The sequence below is a fragment of the Lagopus muta genome, chromosome 27 (genome assembly GCF_023343835.1).
Source record: "Lagopus muta isolate bLagMut1 chromosome 27, bLagMut1 primary, whole genome shotgun sequence".
In the NCBI taxonomy this organism is placed as follows: Eukaryota; Metazoa; Chordata; class Aves; order Galliformes; family Phasianidae; genus Lagopus; species Lagopus muta.
In genome coordinates this window covers 2,105,816-2,117,382 of record NC_064459.1, presented here as the reverse complement: position 1 = coordinate 2,117,382, position 11,567 = coordinate 2,105,816, and the positions used below count along the sequence as shown (strand labels likewise).

General features: G+C 49.8%; 1 protein-coding gene across 3 annotated transcripts in view; it reads right to left on the bottom strand.

Annotated features, from left to right (window-relative positions):
- The window catches only part of ZMAT4 (zinc finger matrin-type 4), a 51,588-nt gene that overhangs the window by 17,897 nt on the left and 22,124 nt on the right, over window positions 1-11,567 (bottom strand). For all 3 annotated transcript variants that reach the window (XR_007373407.1, XR_007373408.1, XM_048928201.1), the window contains exons 4-6: window positions 10,985-11,141; window positions 6,399-6,623; window positions 3,035-3,131 (exon numbers count right to left, since the gene is read on the bottom strand). Coding sequence is in view for 1 of the 3 variants with exons in the window: in XM_048928201.1 (XP_048784158.1) it covers window positions 3,035-3,131; window positions 6,399-6,623; window positions 10,985-11,141 (479 nt within the window). In the remaining 2 variants the exon portion in view is untranslated. The remainder of the gene's footprint in view (window positions 1-3,034; window positions 3,132-6,398; window positions 6,624-10,984; window positions 11,142-11,567) is intronic.

Here is an 11,567-nt window from a genome sequence, read left to right as displayed (position 1 = left end):
AATTAAAGGTTTGGAGCTCCTCCCTGCTGCAGATGTTCCAGAGTCCAGCTGCAGTGCCTGAGCAGCATGCCCAAGCATGGCAGCACCCAGCGGACTGCAGCTCCCAGCAGCACAGGGCAGATGATTCTGTGATGATTCTGTGATGTTGGCAGAATGGGGAGCTTGAAAGAAACGTTCTCCACCCGGCTGGAGAGGCAGATCCCTCACTTTGGTCAGAGGTATTTTTAAAAGATGCCTTTTTGCTTCATTTTCAAAACTTAAAGCATCTGCATCCTGCAGAAAAAGTGGACACGAATACTCGTTACCTTGCTCTGTAAATTCACTGAGCAGAGGGATAAGGACAAGTTCAACACCAGCTGCCTCCTCCTATGTTTTTATTCAACACCACAACATCAGCAGAGGCATTTCCAGCTACTTTTCCTCCAGCACTGCATGGAGATGCACAGGAAGGGCTGAGCCCCACATCCCACAGAGCACCACCTGAAAGCTGCTGTGTGTTGGGTTATTTAAAGCAGCTCCAGCAATGGCCTGGATGCACGGTGCCCTCTGGAGAGCTCTGGAGCTATAATCACTATCTGCTCCTCATCTCAGTCCTCATAAACATTCCTCTCTGCCAAAGCAGCTCTTCAGAGAACTCATCTCCCTGGTACATTATGGGTGCTCCCAGCTTCCAGCCTGCAATCACCATTCTGCCTGTCCCAAGCTAAACCTCTTCCTTTACAACTCCTTTTTTACGATATTAAGTATGACAAGCTACATAAAATGTTTTGTTGCCTTGGCAACTGCAATGCATTAGCTTCAGTGTGGGTTATGAGGAAGAGGACAGCCTTGATGCTAACCCACAGTAATGAGAACGGCACAAACCAGTGGGCAAAATGCTGGGCCAGGCATTGAGGGCAAGGGCCCCCACCACTCACAGCACCCTGCTTCCCTGTGCCCAGATAGAGGACAACGAAGCTACAGAAATGCCTTTAAACTTAAAATGCCTTTAAAGAGAGCAAAATCTGGCTATGCATTAATTACAGGGGTGGGAAGAGCTTTTGTTTTGCACGAACCCAAGCTGCCAAGCCATTGTCTCCCCTTCTTCTGCACTTCCCTACAGTTGTGCAGTGCTCGGATCCTGAGGCTGAAAGATGATTGTGTAAGAATGAACAATGGGCAGAGGAAAGGGAATAATCAGAGCAATTTCCCATAGAAATCGGACGGACGAATGTCTCTCATTGGCATTCTGTTATTACATTTGTACCACGCTTCCTTACAAATCCATCGCTTTGTTTTCCTTTGTCCTGAGCGCCCACGAAAATCTCTGGGGACGAGATTTAAATCATTAGCAACGAGTGATAAGCAACTAAATTTGGAATGACAGATAAGAATATTAATTTGTAAAAGGAGGAGGTCCTTGGAAGAACAGTGGAAGCCCTGCAGCCTTGCAGCTACTCCTGTGCTCCTCCTGCCCCAACTTTTGCTGCCAGCCAAAGACAACAACCCAGTGCTCTGCTGCAAACACACTCCATAAGGCTCCAAATTCAGCCAAGGGAAAAGGATGAAGCAAAGTGCCTTTGAAGTTTCTGTCAGTTGGAAAAGAAGCTTTTGGAAAAGCAACAGATGAGAAAGGAATCCTCTTTCTGTAAGGGCTGGAGATGGGACTCTGCTAACTGCAGGACATTGGGCAACAAAGCAGGAGGTGTGGGCGCTAAATAGGGAACGCCAGGCACTCACTCACTCCATGCTGAATAAAAGGAGTGCATCTTTTCTGCACATCGCTATTTCCCGTCCATGAGGCTGCTTTGATTTGAAACAAACTCCTTTTTCCTTTGCAATAACAACAGCAGCAATGACAGCGATAATAACACAAACACTGAAAGCCTGGCAGGGGAAGGATAAATTACAGCTCCGCGCCTCAGCAGCACATTGCAGCTGCTCCCACCTCGTGTTTCCACCAGGACGAGCTGTCAGCTCTGCTCTCCAGCAATGGCACTGACACTGATCCATCAGCACTGTCCCTGTGTGTAGCCCAGAGCTGCATTGCACACACCAAGGAGCAGGGAGATGGGGTGGGGGCTGCCTGGGGCTCCCCATTCCCTGCACAGCCACCCCGGGCATCCCATAGCTGCATCCCACATCCCATCCCCCCGTGGCACGGAGCAGAAGGTTCATCACCACTTCCTCCCACTAATGAAGATATAAATCCAGGAAGGGTAATATTTGTATTAAACAGGACAGAGCTAAAGTAAATAGCAAAGAGAATCTTGGAAGGTCTAAGATCAGCGAGGGGAGGGCTGCACTTGTCTCCTTTTGCTTAAGCCACCAAAAGACATGCTTAAGACACCAAAAGCCACCCTTAAAGCTGCTTCAGGTACTTCAGTAACGAATGACATCTTTATGTCCTTCCTCTAATCTGGGCGGCCCTTGGTCCTCCAGCCTGAAACAGTTCCCAAAGCTCACATGTAAGTGTATTAAGAGAGATTAGTTCATTAATCTACTCCTCTTTACCGTGTCTCTTTACCACTTCATTTTAATAATTTGCCCTAATTGACAGAGCAGATTCCCTCCTAAACTCAGGAACTTGGGCAGGACATTTGCTGTAAATCACAGCACATTTTCAATTGGAAACACCTGATCCTATCCACCCCCCAGTGCCTCTGCTGGGGCTCAGCACACCAAAGGTGCTCCCAGCACAATGTGACCACAGGTACCCACAGCACCCCAACGCACACACAGAGCATCATCAGCCCTCAGCAAGAAGCACAAAGCATTGCTTCCTATAGTCAGAGAGAGCAGTGAGGTGCTGGAACAGCTGCCCAGAGAGGCTGTGATGCCCCGTCCATCCCTGGAGGTGTTGGAGGCCAGGTTGGATGGGGCCCTGGGCAGCCTGGGCTGATATTAAATGTGAAGGTTGGTGGCCCTGTGTGTGGCAGGGGGAGATTTATGATCCTTGAGGTCCCTTCCAACCCTGGGCGTTCTGTGATTCTGTGCTTCATCACCCCAGCAGGCACAGATGGGCAGAGGAGCCCCGGAACACGGTGGTACCCACTTGGTCTGATGCTTGGAGCCCTTCAGGTGCGCGTGGTACTGCTCTATGGAGTTCAGTGTGACGTTGCAGATGTTGCACGTGTAGCTGCGCTTCAGGCCTGCAAAGAGAAGCCAGGTTTGTTAGCTGTGTACCTGCTGAGCCTTGTTGGTGCAGGCTGAGGGCTGTGCATAGAGAAAAAGCATCTCTGTGCTGTAGGAAACGGCCTCTGCCTGTGCCACACACTGCTCAGAGTCAATGCAGCAGACAGAGGGTGCCAACAGCTGCAGAACCAGAGAAAGGAAAGCATACCATTTGCCCCTCACAAGCTTCTAATTAATCAGAAAGAACTCAGATCTCCCAGCTTTATAGACTTTTCTCCTTACAGTAACCTCTCTATGTACTTTTCCAGTCCAGGGTATCCAAGCACTGCTGAAGCCAAAAAGAATATTTGGAAAGGCACAGAACCACGCAGGGCTCAGAGGCAGCTGCCCAGGGACACTGTGGTCCCCTCAGCCATCCCATGGCTCTCACAGAGCATCATTGTGCTCAGAATAATGAGCACTGAGGCCCTGGCTATTCCCCTGCTTTCTGCTGCACGGATCAGGGCCGTTCCTCACCACATTCAGAGGCTGCAACCACTTGGGAGCCTTTTTCCCAAGAGGATCAACGCATCCGTTCAGCTGAGGTCCCCTCCATGGCAGGGAATGGAGCAGCTCTGCATGCAGCCCTGCGTGCCGTGCCAGAAAGAAGGGCAGAACAAAAGCAATTGCTGGTTTCTATAAATGGAGCAAACTTGGCAACAAGGCACAGAGGGTCGGTACAACTTGTGGGAAAGGATGAGGCTCTCCTCTTCTGCAGAGCACACCAGTTAACTTCGTCGTTCTTTCACCTTGGGAAAAGAATACAGCGGTTGCAAAGAGGAATGACAGAAACAGGCACTCCTGTGCCTCACCTAACATGTTTGCACAGCAAAAGCAGCGTGGCTGAATGTGCATTAAACACCCGTTTCCCTCCCGGACATCCTTGAAACAGAGAGATGGCAATCAGAGCTTCTGACTGCTGCTATGCAGGCCGAGGCTTCACATAAATTAAGCACATAAATGCAGACCTAAATGTTCCCAATCCCCCATTCTGTTGTCTCCCTTAATAGCCTGCATGTAAGAGACCCATTTCTGCTCTCCTCCTCTCTTTTGTATTTAACATCCCAAGAATTCCCCGGGCATCATGGGCGGTATTAGCATTGCTGCATTAAACACACATCGGCATTACAGTAAACCATTGATGCTCAAATAATTCTGCCTTGTTCTCTTAGGAAAAAAAAAAATGAAAAGGGAGGGGGGGAATTTTAAATTCCAGTGTCAGGTTTCTGCTTCGCACTGATTCACTTCCATGAAGATCTGAACAGAGCATTTCAAGCTCAACAGAGGTGTGGGATTCCTACCGCAGGCTGCAGTTCTCTGTAAGAACAATTCTAATGCACCCTGCATTAGAATTGTTAGACCATCCTGTTGGTTTCCTGCACTGATCCCAAGCAGAGAAAGCTGTTAGGAAATTCTGTCCTGTCCATCTGCACATTTACTTTGGTGTCCTCGTGACACATCAGCATTCCCTCCCTTGAATCATGACACGCGTTCATGTAAAATTGAATGCACTCATATCCATTTGATAAAATATTAAAGAATGGAGTCATTAATGTCATTCTGCATGAAATGCATTAGAACACATTCCAGGAGAGCACTTGTTCAATCAGATTTTACCAACCAAAATTGACAGCACAGAATGAAAAGTATTTATAAAGCATATGAGGAAATTATGAGCCAGGAAGGAAAATTCAACTCCTTTGCAAGACAGCATCCACACCTGTGGCAATTCATCCGTGCACAGAGAATGCAAAGGCTGTGGGTGATGGCATCCCGAGCAGCCACTGATTCTGCCCTACTGCTGAGTTGCATCCCAACCCCACGCTGTCACCTCTGCTGCTCACCCCAAGCAGCCCTCAGGCAAACACCCAGAGCCCTGGGACGGAGCATTCATGGACAGCTAAACCTCATACAGATGGGAGAAATGCTGCTGCCACTGAGGCTCCTTTCTCCCCTCCCCTTTGCCACTTCAAAACAAGACTTCAAAACTGCAGGATGAGAACTCGGCAAGAAGAACCAATGCTTTTGTTTCCTATAAATATCAGCTGTCCAAAAATATATCTCTATTCTTATTTCTCGAATACGCATTCGTATTTATCAATAAATATTTTATTACAGCCGTTATCAAAACATCAAAGGCTGCTGAAATGTTGTGCTTTGACTGACACAGCTCATCCCGGGCTTACATAACACATCAAATGTTCATCTCCCACAGCAGACAAAATAGAATTAATATTTCAGTTGTGATGGGAAAGCTGGGGATACATGGAGAGGAAATGAGTTTGCATTCCAGCCAACACTGAGGCTGCAAAACGAGCAGTGGGAGCAGACAGAACGCGGCCATGACCCGACCCTGCATTGCAGGACACCTGCAGCAGTGCCCCAAACCTCCAGCACAGCCCAGCTGCCATGGAGCATCCCTGAACGCTGCTCTGGGAGCAGCCCACAGCCCCATCTGCCATACAGAGCAGCCTGCTTGGAAGCACAGATCCTGTCCTGGGCAGAGCACTGTCCTCTGATTGAGGGAGGACTAAGCAGGAGCCCAACCTCTGTTTGCGTCACCGTGGGTTTGTTTACAGATAATGACATCCCCCACCACTCCCAACCTTGGCAATTCCACGTCCCTGCGTATTTCCACACGGTGACTCAGCCCAATGAATCATTTAGGATGTTTGAATCACCCCGGGCAGCACCGGAGGGTCGGGGTAACAGAGCAACGCACAGCGCACTGCGCGGCCATCGGCACTTCAAGGAAAACTATTTCATTTTCACAAGGAAAGAAAAAAAAAGAAAGCCTTCTTAAAACATTAACCCAAGGTGGGCAAGCCAGGCTTCTCCCATGCGGTGTGCTGAAAATCAAACCTGCACTTTGTGCTCAAGCCCACTGCAGTCAAATACACGGCATGCATGCAGGACTGTAATTGGAGACCGCAGAGAACGCTTTTGCAGGAGGCCCTTCCCTCTCCTCCCGTAATTACATCTCTGTAACAAAAAGCAGCTTTGGGGATGAGGCCACATCCTCATCAAAAGCAGCACATCCCATCCGGGTTGCACCCACAGTGCCTCATGAGCCTTGTGCAGCCCCATGCAGCCCCATGCAGCCCCCTGCAGCCCCCTGCAGCCCCCTGCAGCCCCCTGCAGCCCCATGCAGCCCCATGCAGCCCCATGCAGCCCACTGCAGCCCCATGCAGCCCCCTGCAGCCCCCTGCAGCCCCCTGCAGCCCCATGCAGCCCCACGCTCTCACCTCGCAGCTCGCCCAGGTCCAGCGTCTTCCCCAGCTGTTCCAGCAGCTCAGCCCTGGCCGCGTTCTTCTTGTGCTTCTTGCCATCATAATGCTGCTGGGCCATCACGGGGTTGTTGAACCACGCAGCACACAGCTGGCAGTAGCGATCCGAATCCCTGCGTGGCTGAGGTGGGGATGCTGCTGGAGGCCGATCCACGCGGGGCTGCTTCAGTGAGCCCAAGGTCTCTGCAGGAGGAAAAAAGCAGGCATCAGTGCTGTGCTGCACCAGGCTGCCAGAGCCCAAAGCAGAGCCGTGTTGGGCACAATGAACTGCAGTTATTTCATAGAATGGCTTGGGTTGGAAAAACAGCAACGCTATCAGCTGCTCGGGATAGAGAGACAGGTTTATAACCATCTCAGGATTATTACTTTTCAATGTGTTTGGTCTCGGAAAGAATAGGGAAAGCTGTCACAATTTTTAGTGTCACAGGTGAAAAAACTGCTCAGTAGTCATTCTGCTCACTCAAATGTTGCATTATGGGTCGACGAGTGCAGCAGCCACGACCTTAATTTGGTCCCATTTCCCTTCAGATTCATACGAGGCCGTCTGGGGTCACAAACGTGACCTAAATAACTGCAAGAGAAAGAAGGGTGATGGGTGATGTGAAGCCATTGGTTTCCAATGGCCTTGCCTGCCATTGGTTTCCTGCTACGTACAACATAAATCACAAAGCCTTGGAAAAGCAGGACAATACAATGCAGATAACACCAGGATGCAAAAATGCACAGCTGGTCATTAATTATCACACCTCATTCAAAAATGCCTTCTTTTTGCTCCCAAGTTTGTTCCAGATGAGATGCCTGATATCCACACAATACACCACAGTCACTCCGTGCTGAGAAGGGGCAACTTGAAGGCTGTGAGCACAGCATTCAGTGCCTGCGTGGTTCCAGAGAGTTCACATTGCTGCAAATCTTCTGCTGACCTGCCCGGAATGAGCATCTATTAACTTTCCTGAAAGAAATCGTATCTTCCATCTCGTGTTACTTACAACCTTATCTATTTCCAGGCCTTTATGAGCTCCCATTGTCCTGATGACAGCTGCTGGGGTGTCGGATGCTCACTGCCCACAGTGCTGCTGGTGCTCTGCTTTGGAGGAGAATTTTCTCACCTCAGCCATCGCGCCCTGCGACGCACCCAGCAAAATGAACTCTTTGGGGTGTTTGTTAATAAGATGACTGCAGTCATGAACTCCTGCTGGTGATGTTTGTTCTCTTCATTTGACCATCCAGCCAACCGCCCGCTCACTGCCTTTGGATTTATTTCACCCCCTCCAAAAGGATTCCCATCACGTGGCCTCCATGTAACTCTGCACTGCACCAGGAGAGATTTCCATGCTCCATCGCTGCCTTTGGAGCACCTCAAAGTGCAGCCTCAGAGCAGTGTGCTTTCAGTGCTGCTTCCAGCCCCGAGCCCTAAAGTTAAATCTGATGGATCCTCTGCTCAGCTTTCTCCCTGTTTGTATGTTAGCTGCTGCCAGAGGGGAACCACGGAGGCTTAAGTCTGCAGAACTGGTGGTGTCTGCAGGAGTTACATCTCCTGCTCCTTAAGGAGACCCGAAAGCAGCATCTCTGCTGCAGGGCTGAGCAGTGCCCCCACCTGCAGCCCCCAGCCCCACACCCACCCGGTGCCTGGGGTCTCCCCTCAGCTCCCACAGCACAAAGCATTTCCTCAAGGCCAGTTAACAGCCCCTAAGGCGTGCTGAACCCATCCTGACAGCCGACAGAAACACCCTGCATGTTCCAAATCCTCCTGCAAACAAACAGATGAAAGCTGACTTCCCTCAAAGGTGGATTTATTGTTCTGATCTCTGGTACGTAACAAGAACTGAACAGGAAACATCACCATTCCCCGAGCTGCAACACGAACATTAATAATAAACACTCCCAAGACGTTAAAAATGTTGCTCTGTCCTAACACACAGACATAAAAGCTGTGAGTTTGACTATTCCAAGTATTTCGAATGCTAAACAGCTCACGACACTCTGCCTTACATTCCCCTGTGCTGTGGGAGGGAAGCGAGAAGCCTTACTTTGCTGCATGAGGCAAAATGCAAAGTTAGAAACACTTAGCACTCTGCTGATGAACTCATGGCTGACTCTTTTTTTTGCTGGTACAGTTTTGTATTCATAGCTGTGCGTAAATGGTGCCCAACCTGTCATCACTGCTGCTCTCCAAGAACTAAAGGAGGAGAGAGCAGCTGAGCCCCAGCTGAGGGCACTGCATGCCCTGTGTGTGGAGCAATGAAGGCAGCAGCTCTTTTCCCCCACAGCCCTCTATAACTCATCCTGGTGCCTGGATGCAAGCTGACGGTGTTGGACATGACTGCAGAAATTCATTGGAAATAGCAGTGACATAAAGCCTCCGAGGGCTACAACTTCCTACAGGAGAAGCAGCAGAAAATCATCACCAATGTTGCCCTGTAGTGATCAGACACTGCTTTCCCCTTGTGAGAGCCCTTACTGCTAGGGCCCTCCTCCCTCTTCTGAAAGCACCAGCAGAGAAATTGGAGATCTGTGTTTCATCAGGATGATAAAATAGACAGGGAAGGTGTAGCCCCGTAAAGAGGCTGAGAATAAATCTAATTTTCTGTGAGACTGATGAGACAAAAAAACAGAATATTAAAGAGGGATTTGCTCAGCAGCAGACTGCAGCCGTCAGCTCGTACCGAGCATCTGCAGAGCTGCAGATCCAGCAGGAGGAACTGCCAGCATCAGGGCTGGGATTGAGCCCCTGCAGGTGTCTGCTGGGAGCTTGGGGGTCCCACTGCCTCCAGGAACTGGGGATGGAAATCCAGCCACAGAAATTCTGCAAACGTTTTGCTTTTGTTGAGCACGTTACCTATTTTTCAGTGCATTTTCTTTACTGGAAAACACTGCTCCTGAAAGAGCTCCAGAATTCAGCCTGAATTTCCCTGCAGCTCCAACTGCATTCATTAGTCTTCATTTTGTCCCCTCAACTCATTCCATCGCCACACACCACAGAGACATCCGTGTGGATGAGATAACTTCCAGAAACGTGCACAGTATTTCACAAATTCACCCCTCCCTTTACAATCAGACCCCCCCATTAAGCAAGCAGTCAATTCAGAGCTCTCCAGCAATGCTGGGTAGCAGTGTAGATGTCTGTGTAAAGCTATAAACCAGGCGCTGCCATCTGGAGATGGTTTCCCATTTTGGTGCACTCAGCACCCCAGGATGGAGCAGGACGTGTCCCATAGGGAAAGCATTGTGTCCAATGGGCACATTGCTGAGAATGGCTGGAGAGCAAAAAAAAATACACTTATTAGTGTATTCCTGCATCTCAGCTTCATCAGATCAAGTGTACAGAAGGCTCAATGAGTCCTTGAGTTATTCCTTCCCAGTGATTACTGCAGCTGAAGAGCCCATTACTTACAGAGCATGTGGTGCAGCTCACTTATTGCCTCTGTGAGGCTGATTCAGATGATTAGAAAATTAAATGGAAACACAATGCGAAGCTGCAGCTCTCAGAAGCCATTGCCTGGGGATGGGAGGACTTGCTGCTGTCTGACCATCACCCATCCACACACTTCTCTGCCTTCACTCTCTGCAACCTGGGACCCCCCATTGCATACCTGTGGGCCCAAGAGACAGCACAGCTCCCAGGAGCAGCACAGGGAACTGCCACACCTGCCCTTAATGAGCCTTCCTAGAGTGCCCTCGTTAGTGGGAAGCAGCAATCCACCTACTGGCACAGCCCCTGCATCCCCCCAGGGAAAAGCCATAGCTTCCCTCAAGCCAATCGTGACAAAGGACAAATGATGCTTTCTGCATCAGCATCATCAGCCTGCAAAGTTAAAAACAACAGCAACAAAAGCACACAGACAGATTAAAAAAAAAATCCCTTCTATCATAATTGGTGGGATTTCTGCACGCCTCATTAGGCAGGATGTAAAACACACAGCAGTGCCTGGGCTGGTATTAAATGGGGAGGTTGGTGGCCCTGCATGTGGCAGGGGGTTGGAGATTCGTGATCCTTGAGGTCCCTTCCAACCCATTCTGTGATTCTGTGATGCTCCTATCATGCTCTAAGCAGCAGTGAAGCACAGAGCTCAGTCTGTGGGACAGCACAGCGATGCCAGCGCAGCTCCTGCTCTGTGTGCTGCTGTTATGGTCAGGCACATTCTGGCACAGCCAGGTTATCTGATTGCAATGTTTGACTTTTAAAATGTGAAAGTTAATAGGCTCGCATCACGCCGAGGAAAAGCGTGAACGCCCATCCGGGCGAAAATCAAAAGGTGATCGATCCAAAACATTTTTAAAGACTGCATTTCCCTCTGAGGTAAAAGCAAATGGGATTCTGCTCCGTGCAGTAACAGGAAAGGTTTATTACATGCATTAGCTAAGCTGTCAAATAACTTCTGATAGTTACGGTGAGGCTCAGCCACTACTTGGCAGAGCTGCTGCCTTCCAGGGAGCAATTCATGAACACAGAGATGGGCATCTGGCAGGAGGCAGCACCGATGAGCATCCATCTGCCCCAGCCCAGCAGACAGCAGTGATGTCTCCCCACCACCCCCACCTACCTGTGGCCTTCAGCGCCGGTGGCTCACCTAGCAACAGCTTTAACCTTTTGGCATGGATTTTCCCTTGGTAATGCGATTCAGCCACCACTGCTGAGGTAAAGGACATGTTACATAGCGTGCAGCATTTGTTCTTATCCACCGAGTCACCGTCGCTGCCCTGCAAGGTGATAGAAAACACAAGAAAGAGGTGCATCATCCCCAGGAAGGAGGAGGAGGACCTGAGTTATGTCAGCTCCGTGCTTCGCATTGGGTCCCTCCACCCACATTGCCATACAGCTTGATGGCCTCGATCTCCATTTCACATCAACTGCACAGGCAGCTGGTAAATGCCTTCTGCAATTTGCCCAAATGGAGAGATAGAAGAAGACCCAGGATTGTGTTTGACCCAGTGCTGGACAGCCAGCAATGCTCTCAAGCATGGGTTCCCTTTGGCAACCACAGCACCCAAACCAGCAGCACTGCGGTGACACAGAGCCCCAATGCTCTATGAAGCTATCCCAGAGCTATGGAATGGGACAGAGGCACTGAGTGAGGACAGCAAGCTCAGAGCTGAACCTGCAGCCAAACCCGACCCATAGTCAGG